This window comes from Choloepus didactylus, chromosome 8 (assembly GCF_015220235.1).
Source record: "Choloepus didactylus isolate mChoDid1 chromosome 8, mChoDid1.pri, whole genome shotgun sequence".
In the NCBI taxonomy this organism is placed as follows: Eukaryota; Metazoa; Chordata; class Mammalia; order Pilosa; family Megalonychidae; genus Choloepus; species Choloepus didactylus.
The window spans coordinates 4,506,919-4,527,322 of record NC_051314.1 but is presented as its reverse complement, the minus strand read 5'-3'; the positions used below and the strand labels follow the sequence as shown (position 1 = coordinate 4,527,322).

General features: G+C 45.4%; 1 protein-coding gene across 6 annotated transcripts in view; it reads left to right on the top strand.

Moving 5' to 3' along the window:
- TBC1D22A (TBC1 domain family member 22A) overlaps positions 1-20,404 on the top strand; it is a 397,174-nt gene that overhangs the window by 223,144 nt on the left and 153,626 nt on the right. For all 6 annotated transcript variants that reach the window (XM_037846180.1, XM_037846182.1, XM_037846181.1 and 3 more), the window contains one exon: positions 6,170-6,245. In XM_037846180.1, coding sequence (XP_037702108.1) covers positions 6,170-6,245 — 76 coding nt within the window. The remainder of the gene's footprint in view (positions 1-6,169; positions 6,246-20,404) is intronic.

Here is a 20,404-nt window from a genome sequence, read left to right as displayed (position 1 = left end):
AGCACAGCTGGCACTTGATGTACATTTGCTTTGCTGCCAGGCTGTCGTCTCCGTGAACAGAAGGGCCTTGTCTGCTTTTCTCACTGGTTGTGCTGGGGGTCCCAGGACCACCCACGGTTCAGTGAGCCACAGGACTCAGCTTATCGTCACCCTTGCAGCTGTGCTTTATTACAGCAGGAGGCTGCGAGTCAGAACCTGCAGAAGGAAAAGACACATGGGGTGAAGCCTGACTTTCCAGAGCCCTCTCCCTGTAGGCTCACACGGGGTCGGCCCAGTTCCTCAGCAAGTTGTGACAACACCTGTGAAACGCTGCCCACCAGGGAAGCTCATGAAGCCCTGGCACCCGGGTTTCTGTGGGGGCCAGGCATGTTGGCCACCCTTGGCCTGTGCAGACTCTCAGAAGGAGGGCAGGCGTTCGTTCTGTTCTGCATAAGCTGTGTTGTTTGTTAGAAACAGTGGTGCCACAGGGAGCCACTCACCATTTAAAGAGGGCTAGGAATCCTCGCAAAATCCGGGATCCCAGGTGCGGGCCCTGGGCCCACCTTGCGAGCAGGCCTTCTGAGGACGGTGGTCCCAGGTCTCCGCGTAACTCTTCCTGCCCACCGCCGCATGCCCCGGACTCAGTGTAATGCCCGGCACGTCGGAGGCCTTTAGCGAATGTTCGTGCTCCAGAAGAAAGAACTAAAAGTCTGTATTTTATTGCATTAGTGCATTAATTGTATCAGTTGGATTAGTGCATTAATGGATGAAATTTGGGCGCAGCTGTGGCAAGAGCAAACTTTTGTCCTCTGCACCGGTCAGAGCCGACTGGGCTGCTGTGTCCAGGGCTGCTGTCCGGGTGGCCCCGAGGGGCACCCAGAACTGAGTTCTGTAAAGGCTGAATGACTTTCATTGTTTGCAAAAAGGGTTTTCTGAGTTGTTCAGCAGGCAGATCCAGGCCCGGGCTGAGGGGCTGGGACTGCAGGAGGCGGTGGTCCCCTGCCCCCGGCAGAAGAGCCTTGCCCCCAGGGTGCAGGAGGGGCCTTCGTTCTCTGTGAGCTGGAAGTTTTAAGAGGTGGTTGCTGTGGGTCCTTGCAGTGAAGCCGAGGTGAATGTGTGTTTCAGTTTTCCTCTGAAATGTCCTTTCGGAGTACTTTAGTTCTACTTGTCTGCTGAAGAGCACAGAAAGGGTTGTTACTGCCTGAGGCCCAAGGTGGAGTGGCAACAGCTGCCAGGCGGGCTGGGTGCTTCTCTTTGATTTTCTGCTTCTGGACCCAGCCTTCATAAAGCGTCTCCCAAATGTCATTCTCTTCCTGAGGCCTCCCCTTCTTCCCTCCTGCCTGCAAGTTTCGTAGAATAAATCCTCTTTTAAAGACACAAAATAAAATCTCAGTTGGGAAGGATCTGATTGTTTCCTTTTAGTTAGTGTTGATACGTGTGTAAACTGGATTTACCTCCAGGAGGTAAATCGGGGTTCCTGGCCTCAAGCAGGCAGAGCCCGTGTCCTGGTTACAGGCGCCTGGAGAGCCTTGCTGTGTGGGGGCGTGGGGTGGGGGGAGGCTGGATGGCAGGGTCTCCCCGGAGAACTGCTTTTGCAAGGCCATAGGACTTTGTGTCTCCTCTCCCTGTCCCCATGGCCCTGCTTCCTTGGTGTGCCTTTGGGTGGCTGCGTGCTGCCCAGCAGGCCTTGGCTTGGACTCACTCCCCACGGCCCCGACACTCCCTGAGTCACTCCCCTATGTCCCCATCACTCCCCCGACTCCCTCCCCATGTCCCTGCGGATCCCTTGCGCTCTCCTGGGCGCTGTGCCTTCACTCCCACAGCCTTCGCTGCCACAGCCCTGCTCTCTGAGTTTCGAGCACCATCTTCTGTGGCGGAGACATTCTGGAGGCTTTCCTGTCCTCTGGCTTCAAATCAGGGTCCCAAGGCCATGTCTGTCAATCTCCTCGCAGTGCCTTTCACCAAGATACAGATGTGTTTTTTTATAGGCTCTCAGGTGTCATTCTTTTCTCATTGCTTGGATTTCTGAGAGAACTCATTTTCCCTGCCTGGGTTCTGGGCAAATTGAGAAATAAAACAAAGTAGTGGCAGGTGGAGGCTAACGAATAACTTTTATTTCTCCTAAATGAGAGGTTTGAAATCCTGTCTTGGTGTGAGAATCAAATAAACTGGCTGACTGCACCCAGGATTATTTAGCACCCCTCCACCCCCCACCCAGTCACAGCCAATGGGGTAGGGCAGGCCCCTTGCAGAGGAGCCCTGGGGGAGCAGCTGACTTGGAGGGTGGCAGGGTGGGCACTGAGCCACACCCCCACCCCAGGCTTAGCAGTCCAGAAACGGCCTCCTGGGCCGCAGTGTTTCTTGGGAGGGGACGTGCAGGAGGTACCCCCTTTCATTCCCTCCACCCGGAGGGAAACCTTGGGCTGGACTAGGCTGGGCTGGGCGTGCTGCCTCCGACCGTTTCAGCATTTTGCTCATGTGACCTTAACGCCTGTGGTCAGCCAGGGCTGCGGCCTCCCGGGTGTGAGGGGAGCCGTGGGGTGCCGTACTCTGTGGGTCCAGGCTAGCCCCGGGGGAGCTGCTCTGCCGCTGCTGTTCTCCTAGGACCCCTGCAGGGTGGTTTGGGATGTGCCGCAGACGGCTCTGAGTGGATCAGAGCTGAACTTGCAATAGTCTTCCAGGCCGCTCTGTCCCCAAGGCTGCAGGGCCACGCTCCGGTTTACTCCCCATTCCTAACTCGATCTGGCCTTCAAGCTGGCTCACCAGAAACTCCATGTGAGGTTAGATGACATTCTGTAAACTTGTAACACACAGACTACCCTGATTTGAGTATCACTGTCCTGTTATCCGATCCCCAGGGAAGGTAAGTCTCAAAGAGCAACCCTTGCCAAGTTCATCCAAAGATGATGTCATTCAAAGGAATTCAAGTCCACAATCAAGATTTCTTGTCCCTGTTAAAGCTCAAACATGTCGGACCCCTGGTTTGCTCTCCTTGGCTCCTGTCTCTTCTCTGCCTCAGCTGGAGGCGTGCCCGGGGCTGCGGTGTGGCAGTTCTCCCCGGGCTGGGGCCACTGAACGCTGGGTCTCTGAGAGTTCACATTTTAGCAGCTCCCACCGCTCGTCTTGGTGTTGGCTGCTCCGTGCTCACCGAATCTAGAGAACACATCACCCCCAGTCCCCTCCAGCGGTCATCCCAGGCAAGACCATGCTCCGAGGGCCATCCTCCCTGCTGCTGGGGATGATGGGGGAGCTGCACATCTTGCAGAGGGAAGTTGGGTGCTTTGCAGAGGTGCAGTGCTGTGGGGTGCAGAGCTGCCACTCGGAACCCCCTTGGGAGAACTCTCCCAGTGCTGCTCGTCTTCCATGTCTGGGAAAAACCCACAATGCTTTGTAGGCATTCGTAGTTCTGGGCCCCAGCGGCCCTGCTGCTCCTGCTCCTGCTAGGAAGTGATGTGTGTGTGTGTGTGTGGGTGTGTGCATGTGCGAGAGAGAAAAGCATGTATAGAATTATGCTCACTGTGCCAGATGTGGTCAGGGGCTCTGGCCTCAGCAGCTGCTGCCAGCCTGAAGGCTGCCCTCTCTGTCCACCACCCCACCCCACCCGGGGAGCACCCTCTGTGGATCCTGCACCGGGGGCCTGTGAGTGCTAGCAGCAGTCCCCTGCCGGCCCCCATGGCCCATCCGGACCATCCCTGCATGGCGGGCTCCTTAGTCCTTTCTCCTTGTTTGTGTTCTGTAAGTTCTGGGGGTGTGTCACCTCAGAGCAGAGGTGTGTCCGAGTGGTCAACACCCCTGAGCAAGACCGTTCTTCTCTAAGGGGGTCCCATACTTGATTCTGTGGATAAGAAACTGAAGTCAGGACCAGTCTCCGCCTGTCTCTCCTGGCTGTCAACGCAGACTGAAATGTGGGCAGCTGGCCTCATGCCACCGACTCCACCTGCCCCTAATCCTGTGTGGCCAGCACCTCCCGACGCCCAGCAGTGCCCCCAGGCATCTGCCCCCCTCCTCTGTCAGGGCACCAGGTTGCCCCCACTTGCCTCAGCCGTGCCCATCAGGGAAGCCACAGGCCCCAGACCTGATCTCCTGCTCCGGGCCAAGGCCCCTTGCCGAGGCCTCCCCACCTCTTGCTGGTGTCCATGTGGCCCTGCTGCAGCCCTGTGGTCACTGCCTGAGGACAAGGGTGCCGTAAGCTGGAGCCCATCACTGGCCCGTAGGCACTGCCAGGGCCTGGCTGCCTTGTCTCCCTCTGAAAAGCTCAAAGCCCTTCTTGGCTGCACAGGAAACCTCAGCTGCACTCTGTGGTTCTGCTTACTCCAGATTCTCATCTTCTGACTTTATTTTTTAGTGACTCTTAGGGGCCCTAAGAAAGACTACCCTGAGAGCCTCCTGGGTTAGTTTTTTATTACATAACAAATTACCTCAAGCATTGTGGCTTAAAACAATACAAACCTGTCATCTCACAGTTCCGTGGGTCAGAAGTCCAGAGTGGGTCTCCCTGGGCTGGAATCAAGGCTTCGTCCAGGCTGTGCTCCTCCTGGGGCTCTAGGGCAGACTCTATCGCCTCCCCTGCTGGCTTCGCGAGGCCGCCCGCGGTCCTTGGCTCATGGCCCTTCTGCCATTTTCAAAGACAGCAGTGGTGGGTCGAGTCCTTCTCATGTCGCGTTGCTCTGGTCTCCTCTTCCACTTTTAGGGACCCTTGTGATTGCACTGCGCCTGACCCCACCCCGATAATCCAGGATAATCTTCACATTTTGAGGCCAGCTGGTTACGACCTTAATCCCCCTTTGTCCTGTAATGTCACTTACTCACAGGTTTGGGGATTAGGGGACCATGATCCTGTTCTCCACGCTTCCCTACTCATGGTCAGCAAGTGGGTGTTCTACCTGTTATCCCATGAGTCCAGTAGGAACCCTGGTTTGGGAAACCGTCCCTGAGCCCCAGCTGAGGCTCTTACAGCCTCCGTGGGGTCGGCCCTCCTCTCCTGGAGCGGGGAGCTGCCTCCACCTGCCCCTGGAGTGCATGGACGAGGCGCCAGCATCCTTCTCTGGCTGAGTCTCCCAGCTGCCTTTTTGTGCTATTAGATGATGGCGGTAGACGTGATAGAGGCTGTTATTTCCTAGGACCAGCTGAATCCCAAACCCTCTTAGACATTCCACATACACCATGTCCTTTAAATGTCCTTTAACCCATCCTCATTTATAGATGACGATACTGAAGCACAGGGAGGTCATGGCATGTGCCAAGGCCACACAGCTCCTAAGTAATAGAGCTGGGATTCCATTCCAGGTCCGTCTGACTGAAGATGTTTTTTTCCCTCTTGATGATGCCACACTGCCTTTCCTGTCCTACTTTATGAGCTTCACCTGTGTTCACCCAATTATAGCCTTGAGAACAAAGTCACATGTGTGCTCTTCCTCACATAGTGACTATGTCATTAGCCCTTGACTTGTTGGCATCACACCATCCCTGGCCCCACCTGGCACACCTGCCATTTCCCGTCAGCTCACCTGGCATTGCTCAGTGCTCAGTGTCCATTTACCTGGCCAAGCAATCGTTTCTAGCAAATGGATCTACTCACCCTGCTACATACCTTGATGTCCACTTGTTCAATTTTAATGCAAATATTTTACATGTAGAAATGCACCGTTTAATACTCTCTGAAATGTGTAGGCACATCCTGTGATGTCAGGAAATGTTCAGCTTTATTTTCTCAAAGTAAGTCTCGACTGCATTACACATCAGGGTGTGATGTGAGGTGTACTCCATGTTTCTCAAGCTGAAATATATTATTAGGTTGTGAATTGGTTCTGATACTACAACTGATTACTGAAACTGTTCATTTTTGCTGCAACAGACTTTTTACCCATTGGAAAATGTGCTTTCTTGTATATGTGTGTTATATACAAACATACTCGATTACCTATCTCTTAACTGCCTCATAGAATCGATGTGTTTTAGAGCTGGCACTTGCCTTAGCAGCGGCCTGGAGGACGTGCTTGCTCTCCAGGTGGGGATTTGGCAGTGAGCGTTCGGGTCAGGGGGCTGGTGGCCAGGCTGCTCCCTGGCGGTCAGGGCCCGGCTGCCTGGCTCCTCGTCCAGGAGGCCATCACTAACAAGAACCCGTGCTGGCTGTTTTTGGACTCTTTGATATATATCCTTGCATATCTTAATTTTATTAATTTTTCCTTAGGACAACTACACTTTTGCCCAACCTGGGATTCAAATGAAAGTGAAGATGCTGGAAGAACTTGTGAGCCGGATTGACGGTAAGCCAGCTCCCTGAGCAGCCGCTTCCTCGGGGGCCGGGAGGGGAAATGTGCAGCACAGTGGCCACCTCCGTCTGTGTGGCAGGGTGCTGTTCCCAGCCAGCCCGTGGCACCGGCCGTGCAGTGTTGCTGCTGTGCATCCTTCCAAGGCAAGACGCCGGACCCTGAGCCGCTTTGTTCCTTTGCAGTAAGGCGATATGATCAGGATTCAGTGCAGCCTCCTGGCAGGAAAGTAATGAGTGCGCGGCGGAAGCAGCCAGAGCTCGCTCCTTACTAAGCCTGGTGATCATCAGGATCTGGCGGCTGCGTGGTTTTTATGGCTGTATCTTGGCACTTTGTTTCCTGCCTTTGCACACCATTTTACCATCAAGGATGCTAGAATAATTTCGCTATGGAATCCAATTAATTACCAAGTCTGGAAAGAACATCCTTAACATTATGGAAAAATTATCATGTGTGCTCAGGCAGTTTTAGATCATGCCTTCATGTTTATGTAGGGGACTTTGAAATACCTTTTACCTTCATTCTAAAAGTAATTCCCCCAATGATGTGCTGCCATATTGCCAATAGCAGATTTTAATTAAATGACAGTTGAGATGATGCGTGCCCACTCCCTGCACAGTCTCCTGGTAGTTTGTGGAATTAATGAACAGAGCACCAATGGCGTGGTGCCAGGCAGGACCACAGGTACCAGGGACGCCAGCCTGTTCGGGACGGAGGGCAGAAAGGAGAAGTGCTCTCTTATGGAGAATCTCCTCTGAGCTTGGCGGCTGCTTTCATCGATTGTGCAGAGAAGTTGTGCCTTGTTTAAAATCTAGGTGTGATAACACAGCCCAGGGCACCGCTTTCTGAGTATTTGCAGGTTTCTGTGCCTTTTTGTTTCCCTCGTCTGCCTTGAGTAGGAGAGAACAAGAGGCGCATTCTTCCCAGGAAAGGCACTTGATTTGGGAAACTATTGAATGACGTCATAAAATGGAATCATGCAAATTATAAACTCTATTTTGCTCCTTGATTGACTCTGGTTTTCAACTCCGTGTCTAATGGTTATCACCTAATCTCCATATTATGGCGTTTTATACAGTTCTTGCAGTAATGCTTTATTTGATTCAGTATCATATTTAGCTGCTTTTCACCCTTTGTATTCAAAGTACTGTCTTTTGCTTATGTAAGTGCATTTATGTTCATTTATTACTAACTTCACAGTGAGATGTTTTTTGATAGTGTTGGGGTTTTTTTTTTCCTCTACCAGCATTTCACAAGTGTTCCCCAGTCTCATTTAGTTCTTTGAAATGTGATTTGAAGTAGATGTGAATCATGCTTTCTTAGCAGGCTCTTTGTTTCCTCTTGTGTCCTTTAGAAGGTGTGTTTTATATTTTCTTGGAGGCTGGGAAGTTGTGGTTAGTGCTTGTTTGTTCCAGTGCTGCACTGAATTGATTTTCCTCTGGTGCCATGGTTTAGAAAGAAGCACGTCTCAGCTTCGCCGGATGATTGTTTAAAAGAACAGCAACAACCACAGGAATCCCAACCAAACCTCTGCTTTTCAGTAAACCATGTTTTTATTTTCAGTGTGGCTTCTTAGTAGGGCATTTTCATCCCACAATTTCTTATTCGTAGATCTGTTCTTGTTACAGAGAAGATTCTTTAGTGCAATAGGTTAAACTGTTTAATCTGTTTGTTGCTGTCCTTCTGATGAAACTTCTAAGGAAATAAGGAATTTCTGTAGTGGCCTCAAAATAAGAATGCCCAGCCTTTGAAAGCAGGAAATGCCTAGGGTTTATGCAGCTTGTGCTCTCTTTGGCTGATGGGAGCCACGATCCCTTGGCACCTGCTTGAGAGAAAGATCTTTGGGCAACCAGTAAATGAAGATCCCACTCTCCTCTCCACCTTTCATCCCTCAGAGCTTGGAGAAGAATTTGTGGGCATGGAACTTTTGCCGAGACTGTAAAGATTTTATTAAGGGAAGGGTATACTAGGAAGAAAAATTGCTTTTTAGAAAAACTGCTACCTCATTTCTGCATTTTAGAGGAAGCACAGCATTTGCTTCAGAAATTTTTGGCACTTTGGTGGAGGAAAACACCTTCTTACACTTTTTGATTAAGAAAGGTGAAGCTTTGTGGGCAGGGCTTGGATGGGAATGGTTTAGAAAAGAGCTAAATTGTGCTGCCAGATGAAGTTAAAGGAATTTTAGAGTTCCAGCAGTAGTGGAGTAAGGGTATGTGCTCAGAAGTCAGAAAAGAATGGAAGGGTGGAAATGGGATGAGGTCCTGGGAGACAGAAGCACAGGAGGGTGTTTAGAGGGACAGAGTAACATATTTTCTAATGTGGAGGAGTGGCCAATTCTGATGAGTTCCTAAAAAACACTGTTTTTTTTTTGTGTGTGTGTGTGTGTGTTTTTTTTTTTTTTTTTTTATTAGGCACATTGTAGGTTTACAGAAAAATCATGCAGAAAATAGTGTCCCTGTATACCTTGCACCCCACATGCAGTTTTCCTTATCATTAGCACTTTACAGTATACTTTTGTTGCAGTTGATGAAACAATGTTATTATAATTATACTATTAACTGGAGTCCGTAGTTTGCATTAGGGTTGACTGTGTTGTACATTATAAAAGCACTTATAAGTTGTTTCCTATTTTGAGTGATGCTGTAATACCTCTCTGTTACCTCTATATGTTTAGTAAGAATATGTTATGTAGACATGAGGGTGCCATGGATGAAGAAGGAGGATGGTATCTGCAGTGGAGGCCCGGTTGGAAGGAGGATGCTCAGCCGTAGAGACTCTGTGCTGAGTGGGGACATTGACCCATCTAGAGAGAGGGGTGAACTGGCTAATGAGAAACCTTGGGGGATTTCTCTGTAATCTTCCCAGAAATTGTAGAATTTCCCACAGAATGAAAGATTGAACTACTTAATTTGGAATTAAGGAAAAGTGTGCAAGTAGGAGGACCTTCTCCTTCCAGTAGTGGTTGTCTAGGTAATTCCAACCAGCTTTCCCACTGAAGACAGCTAAAAAAGCTGAATAAGTTTTTTTTTAATCCAGAAAACAAACAAACAAACAAACAAACAAACAAACAAAAAGAAGTGTATTAAAAGCATTGAAGAGCTAGCAAGAAAGCAAAGACTTCCTGGGCCAGAATCTAGGAGAAGGCCAGAACCCAGAGAAGTCAGCCTCATCTGGGGGCATTTGCTAAATCAGAAGAAATAATCCCAAAGTGAGCTATAGTTTTAATAGCCTGACGGAATCAGTAGGTCAAATCCTAGCTTACTTGGGATAGAGAGTCTGAGAAGTTCCCACTCACTTTCTGAGATGAGGAACAGTGACACACAAGGGTAGAATAGAAGGGAAACATTTCTTATACAGTCTTGCAATCTAGGCTGAAGTCACCTTGGAGGAGCAGGGCTGTTGAAACCTTGATTCACGTGATTCTATACTGTAATTCCTCAAAATGCTCAGGAGAAGCAAAGCAAAATCTTTCCCGGAATAAGGTACCAGAATTCAAATTATTCTTACAAATACTTTTTTAAATAAAGTGACCAGCAAGGAGTCAAAAGTCTTCACACACATTCCAGACTCCATGACAGAGAGCAGAAACAACAGATAACAGAAACAGGCCCTCCAAAACTTGAGATTTTGTAACCTTAACAAGCTCATCCCATAAAACTGTTCTCTTTATTATGTATGAAGTAAAGTTTAAAAATGTCTGCGGGCGAATTGGAAACTATACAATTTGCATAAGAGATTTGAAGAATGACCAAATAGGACTTCTGGAATTCAGAAATATGATAACCAAAATTAAGAATTCAGTGGACAGGTTTAACAAATTAGAACCAGGTAAAGAGAAAATTAGTGAATTGGAAGGTAGGCTAGAAGACAATAGCCATAATAACACATTGAGAGATAAGAATATGGAAGGCGTGAGAGATAGAGGGTATGGTGTAAAAGCTTAGTGTATGTTTAATTGAAGTCAGAGAAGGGGAGAAGACAGAAAGAGTATGAATTCTAAGAAATAATGACTGAGATTGCTCTGAAACTGCTGAAATAAAACAATTCACAAATTCAAGAGGCCCAACTAATAGGCCTTGACAAAGATAAAGGAATGACAAAGAGAAAACTATACCTAAACACAGTGTAGTAAAATTTAAGAAAACTAAATACAAAGAGAAAATTTTATAGGTGGCTAGAGAAAAAAGATTATTTTCTAAGAATTACCAGTTATTTGATAACTGACTTCTCAATGATAGTACAATAAGATATGTTCAGTGTGCTGAGAGAATACATCTGTCACTCTGGAATCTGTATGCAGGAAATATCCTTCAACAATGAATTTGAAATTTCAGGTTGCTTTAGGAAATGGAGACCACCTAAATCCGAATTGTTACACACAGCCTTCAGGAAATCATATAAATCAAGAAGGAAAGCAAACAACTTATTCCTGCAGTGTAAGCAGGAGACAACAATTACTATGAAATTCAGATTCCCTGTAGGTAGCCAAATAAACACCCAACTCCAGAGACCCTCCTCCAGTGCTTATGCCTGTGGGGAGAGTCAGGAGTCAATCTGGAGAGTGTGTGGGAAGTGAAGTGGTGTATGGTAGCCCCAGGGGAATAGAACCTGATTTATTCACTCCCTGAAAGACATCATTCCATCCAGATTGGGAAAATACTGAGACCTAGTCTTAGAGGTGGTAGATGGAAGCACTGGCTTTTGGGAAGTCAAAGGAAGAGATTCGCAAGTCCCCAGGGCTCTAGGCATTATTCTTGAGAAAAGCCTGTTTCTGGTTGAAAACTGGGGCACTTTGGAAGGGGAAGTGGCCCTTGGAGACTTGGTGGTTAAGGGAAAGAAGGAAGCAAGAGGAGGAAGTTAAGGGTCTTAAAGAAAAGAGAATCACAAAATCAGATTTACCAATTTCACTTCCCCATCCCCCACAAAAGAACACTTTCATTAAATAAACTTTTATTTTCTTTAGCAATAGAGGACAGCATTCTTGAACTATGAAATGCAATTAAACTCTAAACCCTCATATAATTATCATTTCTGCTTCCAAAGAAATCGTGTTACAAAGAAAAGATGAAGGACAGAAAGCTTAAGGGGACATCATGGAAAACTACTATAAGATGAAAACCAAAAAAAAAAAAAAAAAAAAGAGTATCAGAACATTTTACTGATGAAGAATTTCCCCCAAACCAATCATGAAGCAAAAGGAAACTGTAACAGAAACCCTACTGAATGAAAGGTCTATCACAAGCATTTGCAGATATGAAAAAAATCAGAAATTCAAAACTTAAATTCAAAAACTCAGAATACAGAAAAAAACATGAAGATGTGTAAAATGATGTGACTAAACTCAGGAAAGAAATAGAAGAAAAATCCTAAATTATAATAGAAATGAAGATTAATTTACAAGGTATCTAGGGAGGATGAATTGTACTGAAATTGACTAAAAGACATTGAAGCAGGGTATGAAAATATTCAAGAGAATGTACAAGAAATTTAAAAAAGCAGCAAAAAAGATCAGAGAGTAAGCAATTGATATAAAGGTCAGGCAAAGAAAGCCCAACATATGTATAATTGGAGTCCCGGAAGAGGAGAAACAAAACAATAAACCACAACTTATATTTAAAGCTATAATCCAAGAAAAGTTTCTAGAAATAAAGGAAGACCTGCATTTACGTATTGAAAGTGCCTACCCAGTACTTGGAAAAATTGATTCATCATAGTCAACTCCAAGACGTATCATAGTAAATTATTTGACTTTTAAGGTAAGAGAAAAACAAACAAACAAACAAACAAAAACAAACAAAACCTAAGGACTCCAGGCCACAAGGACATTTATAAAGGAAAGAAAATCAAACTGGCCTAAGTTACCTTGATCAGTAGCAGACATCCGTGGAAAGCTACTACAGGAAGGAAATAAAATGAGAATCAAAACATTTAAACTGATGGAAGTTTTCATCCCTTCCCCCAATAAAAAACCAAACAAACCAGAAGATAGAAGAAAACAGTAACATACACATACTATATATACATATATATATGTTCATACAAAGCAAGATAACATTGTAGGAGTGTTTTCAAGAAACTTGGGAAGAATTGTGAATAAAGGATTTTTTGTCCTTGACCAGTTATTCATCTGATATCAAGCTATATGGAAACAATTTTAAACAGTCAAGGATTTGGGGGAACTGTACCCAAGAATCCTTCCTGAGGAGTATATTAGATGAGGGAGTTTGGAAAAGGCAAAGGCAGTTATCTTCAGCCCAGTCTCCCTTGTAAACATAGATGCACAAATCCTGGATAAAATGTTAGCAAAATTAAACCCAGGAATATGTATAAAAACAATAGTACATCATGACCAAGTTCTATTTATACCAGAAATGCATGATTGGTTGTACATTAGAATGTCTATCAATGTAATCTACTACTTAGACTAAAGGGGAAAAGTTACATGATCACCTTAATAGAGGTAAAAAAAAACAGTTTTTGGTATAATTGAACATTCTTTAGGTAGACAAGCAAACAAATGAAAACCAAAAAACAAAACTATAGCCAAGTAGACATAAAAGGAGACCTCCTTAACTTGATTCAGGATACCAGCAGAAAACCTCTAGCAAATATTATGCTAAACTTTGAAATGTTACAAAGCTTTTCCTTCGAGATCTGGAGCAATTTAAGAATATCCACTGTCACTACTTCTGTTTATCCTTGTTCTAGAGATTATAGTGCAGTTAGGCAAGAAAAAGAAATAAAAGATATAAGGATTATAAAGAAAACAGAATATTATCTTATGGATAATTTGATTGAATACTTGGAAAATCCAGTGGAGTCTACAAGTTAATTATTAGAAATAAGACAAGTTTAGTGGGTTGCTGGATTGCTGGATACAAAATCGGTCTTCTGAAATCTGCTGTGGTACCATATGCTAGCAACAAACAGAATATGACATTAAATAAAGAGGCACGATTTAGAAATGCATCACAAGATAGGCAAGTACCTAGGTATGTATACAACAGGAGTTGTACAGAACTTCTGAAGAAAATTATAAAACTTTGAGCGTCATTGAAGAAAGTCTAGATAATTTGAGCTGTCATCGTGTTCATGGTTTGGAAAAGTCAATATCACAATGACTTTGCTTCCATTGGCTTTGTAGGAGGTCCAGTGCAATCTCAGTCAAAATTCTAGTGGGTTTATTTTTGGAATTTGACAAGCCGTTTGTAAAATAAATCTATGGAAATGCTAATGGCCAATAATAATCCCGATACTCATAGAGCAGTAGAACAGGGTGGCAGGACTTGCTCTGCTGCATGTCAGGACTCGTTATAACACTTACATAATTAGGGCAGTGAGGTGCTGGCCTGGCAGGTGAGATGTACATGAAAGGAATGGACTTCGGAGCCCAGAAACCAAGCCTGCATCCATAGGCTCTAGATTGATGACTGGTGTGGGACTGCAGTAGGGTAGCTACAGCATGATGTTTCTCACTTGCAAAAAGTAAAATTTGGTCTCTGTCGCACCCCATACATGCAAAATCAATTTTAGTTGTTTTATAGAACTAGATGGGAGACGCAAAACTTCAAGCTTTTTGAAGATAACATCAGAAAATATTTTCAATCAGCATAGACCCAGATTTCTTAAAGACTGAAGAGCAGTAATCATAAGAGATTGATAAGCTTGATCACATTCAGAGCAAGTATCAGTTCATCAAAAGGCAGCATAAAAAGAGTGAAAAAGGCAAGCCACAAAAGGGAAGCTTCTTTTGCAAAATGTGTAACCTACCAAGGATTTATTCATCATAAATAAAGAATGCCTGGAGTTGATAGGACGATGACAGACAACTCAGTAGAGAAGTGAGCAAAGGCTTGAGCTGTCAAACACAAAACAGGACATGTGGATGGTTCATTAATACATGAGGGGATGATCTCATTAATAATTAAGGAACTACGTTTTGGAACCATAATGATCTACTACCTCATATGCACCAGACTGGTGAAGAATGAAAAGTCAAACCATGTTAAGTATTGGAGAAGAGAATGCCCTGGGGGGAACTTTCCAGACCTGCCAATTGGAATGTGAATTGGTACCATCTCTTTGAAAACCTGTTAGGCCCCCTTGGGTAAAGTTGAAGATACATATAGACCTGTAGTTCCACTTCAGTGCAGTTTCTAGAAAAACTTCTGCCCATGTCCTCCAGGGTGCATGTAGAATGTTTGTAAAAATTCCCAAACCAGAAAACCCTCACATGTTGTGGTGTATTCACGATGCCCAGCATGGTCGAATGTTTCTCGATCTCAGTGGTAGTCATACGGGTGCAGGCATTACCCAGCAGTTGCCATTGTCATGGTCAGTGTCCTGTGTGACGTCCTTGGACAATGAAGGACACTTGCTCTGCTGAGAGCAGTTGTGTTCATTGAGGCTGTTGCTTTGGGGTGTTCATAACCAGCACTGGCCCTGCTCCCCCCAGGGCCCTCTGCCCCCCTGGCAGGCTGCTGTTTCCCAGGAAGTGGTGGCAGCATGGTTGGCATTTTGGTCGCCATTCCCCTTGCATCTGGTGCTGTCTGGACACGTCATGGCTGGGCTTTCTGTGGGTCCCGCGACCCCTCAGGTGTGCAGGATGCTTGCTGTCGGCTGGGGAACAGGCACCTCTCTCCCTTTGGTCTCCTCCCTCTGTTCCCCACCTTCTGTCTGCCCTCTCTGCAGCTGATTGCCCGATCCAGCGGGGCCTGTCCTCTCTGGCATAGGGTGGCACGGAGCAGTGCCCCTCCCAGGGGACTAGATCCCATCCACCCCGTGCCTGAGCCAGCCTGAGTTTCCACCAGGGAATCAACAGAAAAGGAATGTAGTGGATAACTGAGAGAAAATTAGGGAGGGATTGGAATGTACTTCTGTGAAAATTTGTGAAAACAAAAATAAAAACCAAATATTCTATAGCTACACCTCTAATTTCTTGCAGATCATAAATACCTTAAGCGTTTGTGGTTTACTGGGGGTGGGGTGGGGGTGGGGGTTGGTGGCCTGCCACTGAAATCTTGGGAGAAACTGTCCTCAGCCGTCACTTGCCCTATGACAGCTGAATTCTTAGGTGGTGTTTCCTTGGGGAGGGCTCAGCCAAGGGTTTCCCGTTCCTTCCAGTCAGTGCTCTCTTCTGTCCCTGGAGTGGCATGAACAGCCCCTGTGCAGATGGGTTACTGCTGGGGGCTGCTTAGCATCAAAGGGCTTCCTCCCCCCACCACAGGGAGATGAGGCGACTTCTGAGGGTGCTCCGGGAAGCCGGTGGACAACCCGGGTAAGCGCTGATGTGGGTCACACAGCAGAGGCAGTGGTCAGGAAGAGGAGAGCTTGGGTATGTGACTTTATTTATGGGGCGTCATTCATTCAGAAAGCAATCTGAAGCCTTCTTTGTAATGTGTTTGATTTCTTAAGTGATGTTTCCAAGGCAGTTTCTCTCTCCTCTTCAAGGGTCATCCTCACCCTGGCTGCTGGGTTGTGGTTTGCAGTTAAGTTGCCCTTGAATTTGCCTGTGCTAAAATGCCATCCCCATCCAGGATGGTCAGGCTGGGCACAGAAGCAGTTACTCCGGGAAAGCCCTGGCAGCACTGGCTGGTCCTCAAATGCCAACAGCAGTCATGGCTGATGGGGTATATGTGGGGAAGACACTGGTGATAAGACGGACACCCACGGCCCACCCATCGTGCTGAGTGTAGCTTGACCACGTTTTAATGTCTGTGAGATGACATGTCTGGGTCCGTTCACTGGTTTGGCAGCAGTGGTGGGCCTGTCGGGGGGTGGCTGCTGCCCTGGCTTCCTGGAATGCTCCTGAGCAGCCTGGTCCCTGTGTTCCCAGGTGTCTGTGAAACCCGGAGGGGCCATAAGCAAAGGTGTGTGTGTGGAGAGTGGGCTGGGGCCAGGCCTGCGGCACCTGCAGTAGGAGGTGGGGTTCAGGGATTGGTTTTGCATCAGAGGCTGTACTGCTTCCTTCTGATTCTTTTCTTTTTTTTTCAATTTTATTGAGATTGTTCACATACCGTACAATCATCCAAAGTGCACAGTCAATTGCCCACAGTGCCATCATACAGCTGTGCATCCATTATTCCAGAAAAGGAATAAAAACAAAAAAGAAAACTTAAATCCTCCCATACCCGTAACCCCACCCCCTCCATGACTGACTCATAGTATTGGTATAGTACATTTGTTATTACTGATGAAGGAATGTTAAAATACTGCTAACTGTAGTGCATAGTTTGTAATAGTTATATGTTTCCCTATATACCCCTCTATTATTGATTTCTAGTTATAGTGTCATACATTTGTTCTAGTTCATGAGAGAAATTTCTGATATTTGTACAGTTAATCATGGGCATTGTCCACCACAAGATTCTCCGTTTTATACATTCCTATCTTTTAACCTCCAACTTTCCTTCTGGTGACATACATGATTCTAAGCTTCCCCTTTCCACCACATTCACACACCATTCAGCACTGTTAGTTATTCTCACAATAACGTGCTACCGTCATCTCTGTCCGTTTCCAAACACTTAAGTTCAACCTAGTTAAACATTCTGCTCATAAGAAGCAACCACTCCCCATTGTTTAGCCCCATTCTATATGCTGGTAACTTATATTTCATGTCTATGCATTTGCATATTATCATTAGTTCATATCAGTGACACCATACAATATTGGTCCTTTTGTGTTTGATGTATTTCACTCAGTATAGTGCCCTCGGGGTTTCCTCATCAACCTGTTTTTTGTTTGTTTTTAAGATAGTTTTGTTCACCCACTGTGCCGGTTTGAATGTATTATGTCACCCAGAAAAAGTCATATTCTTTGATGTAATCTTGTGTGGCGGACATATTAGTGGGGTTAAGTTGAAATGTTTGGATTAGGTTGTTTCCATGGAAATGTGCCCCACCCAACTGTGGGTGATGACTCTGACTGGATAATTTCCATGAAGGTGTGGCCCCGCCCATTCAGGGTGGGTCTAAATTAAATCACTGGAGGCATATAAATGAACTGACAAACAGAAGGAACACAGTGCAGCTGAGAGTGACATTTTGAAGAGGAGCTACAGCCAAGGGACACTTTGAAAAATGCACTGGAACTGAGAGAGGAGCTTTAGCTTACAGAGACATTTTGGAGACAGCCTTTGAAAGCAGACTTTTGCTCTGGAAAAGATGAGAGGACAAATGCCCCAAGAGCAACTGAGAGTGACATTTTTGAGGATCTGAAGCCTAGAGAGGAATATCCTGGGAGAAAGCCATTTTGAAACCAGAACTCTGGAGCAGACGCCAGCCACATGCCTTCCCAGCTAACAGGTTTTCCGGACACCATTGGCCATCCTCCAGTGAAGGTACCCGATTGTTGATGTGTTACTTGGACACTTTAGGGCCTTAAGACTGTAACTGTGTAAGCAAATAAACCCCCTTTATAAAAGCCAATACATTTCTGGTGTTTTACATTCTGGCAGCATTAGCGAATTAAAACACCCACTGTACATTCCATCCTTAGTAAACAGTTGATAGTTTCCTGTATAATCATGTACTTATGCATTCACCACCATCACCTCTATCTATATAAGGACATCTCCATTTCTTCCACAAAGAAGGAGGAAGAGTCAAAGGAGGTAGAGAGACAAAAGAAAAAGGAAAAGAAAGAAAAAAAAATGACAGCCAAAAAGCAACAAAAGGAAAGATAGAATTAAACTAAAGTAGAATAAAAAAGTCAGACAACAGTACCAAGTCCAAGAGTCTCATACCTCTCCCTTATGTCACCCTCTTATAGGCATTTAGCTTTGGTATATTGCCTTTGTTGCATTAAAAAAAACATAATACAATGTTTCTGTTAACTATAGTTTCCAGTTTGCATTGATTTTTCCCCAATACCACCCTATCTTTAGCACCTTACAAGGTTGACATTTATTTGTTCTCCTTCATGTAAAAACATATTTGTACATTTTATCGCAATAGTTGAGCACTCTAGGTTTCACTGAGTTATACAGTCCAGTGTTTCTCTTTCCTCTTTTGTTCTCGTGTCCCACATTCTCCTAACCTTCCTCTTTCAACAATACTCACAGTCATCTTTGTTCAGAGTACTTACATTGTTGTGATACCATCACCCAAAATTGTGTTCCAAACCTCTCACTCCTGTCTTTTCCTTTCTGTCTGTAGTGCTCCCTTTGGTATTTCCTGTAGAGCAGGTGTCTTGTTCACAAACTCTCTCATTGTCTGTCTGTCAGAGAATATTTTAAGCTCTCCTTATTTGAAGGACAGTCTTGCCAGATACAGGAGTCTTGTTTGGTGGTTTTTCTCTTTCAGTATCTTAAATATATCACCCCACTTCCTTCTTGCCTCCATGATTTTTATTAAGAAATCCACACATAGTCTTATCAAGCTTCCTTTGTATGTGATGGATAGCTTTTCTCTTGCTGCTTTCAGGATTCTCTCTTTGTCTTTTACATTTGATAATCTGATTATTAAGTGTCTTGGCGTAGGCCTATTCAGATCTATTCTGTTTGGAGTATGCTGCGCTTCTTGGATCTGTAATTTTATGTCTTTCATAAGAGATGGGAAATTTTCATTGATTATTTCCTCTATTATTGCTTCTGCTCCTTTTCCCTTCTCTTCTCCTCCTGGGACTCCCATGACATGCACATTCATGTTCTTCATGTTGTCATTCAATTCCCTGAGACGTTGCTCATATTTTTACATTCTTTTTCCTGTCTGTTCTTTTGTGTGTAGGATTTCAGGTGTCTTTTCTCCTGTTCCTGTGTCTTCTTCTGCCTCTTGAACTCTGCTATTGTATATCTCCGTTGTGTTTTTCATCTCTTGTGTTGTGCCTTTCGTTTCCATAGATTCTGCCAATAGTTTTTTCAACCTTTTGATTTCTACCTTATGTTTGCCCAGTGTTTTCTTAATGTCCTTCATCTCTTTTGCCATATCTTCCCTGAACTTGTTGATTCAGTTTTTGATTTGAGTTAGCATATTTCTTTGAAAATCTTTAATAGATTGTTTCATTAAAGTGAAACAACATCTCAACTGTATCTTGATTGAGATGTAAGCTTGTTCCTTTGACTGAGCTATATCTTTGTTTTTCCTAATGTAATTTGTGATTTTCTGTTGTTTAGGCATCTGATTTCCTTGGTTACCCCAATCAGATTTTCCCAGGTCAGAACGGGCTCAGGTCTCAGAAGGGGGCAATATTCAGTATAAGGTTTCCCTGAGCATGTCTTAGAAGATTGACAGACTTGCCTGTGAGGCCTCGAACTGCTGTGCTTTTCCTAACCTGCCCAGCAGGTGGCGCCTGTCAGCCTGTCTCTCCCAATTGGTGTAGGGAGGTGTGGTCCCTTCAGTTCTCAGCTTAGGTTGTTTCTGTTTTGGCTGTTTTACCCCAGGCCCTGGGGTCTGAGTTCTGAGGGGAGGGCAAGCACTAGTGCTGGGCCCCATGTCTCTCCTCTTAGGGAAGATACAACTCCTAGGGAGTTATCTTCTGCATTTGAATTACTCCTTTGTCTCCTGACTCTGTTGACCACCCCGTCTAGATCAGAGTGCTGCGAACTGAAAATGGCTGAGTTTCTCTCCACTGAGCCCTCAGGTTGAGAGAGAAAGGGATAGACAGCCCCCTTTCAGAGCCAGTCCACAGCCCCCCAGTTTCACCCGTTGGCCGGAGAGCATCCGGTCTTCTGGGCTCCCTTTCCTGGGGCACAGGTGTTTTCTGGCTCTCTAAGGTCAGTCTCTAAAAGCCTCTGTAGTTTTCCTTCTTTTCTTTTTTTAAATTAATTTTTTTTTCCATCAACTCCACCTCCTCTCCCCTGGGAGTGACCTCAAGGTACTTTGCTGCTTGTTAGGGGTTTGTCTATGTTTGTAGCTTGTATTCAGCAGTCCACATTTGTTAATTAAAACCCCAGTTGGAGCTATATTCGCTGGCTCGCTATATTCGCTGGCTCCAGGAATGCTGCTTTCTCCCACAGCGAGGTCCTGCAGCTCAGCCTGCCATGGGGGGAGGGGGCTCCTGGTGTGGGTCCACAGTTTTTACTTACAGATTTTATGCTGCGATCTCAGCCATTCCTCCGAATCCAGGTTAGTGTATGATGTGTGGATAGTCATGATTGTCCCCCAGCAGTTGTTCCACATTATTTACTAGTTGTTCCTGGTTCTTTATTAGTTGTT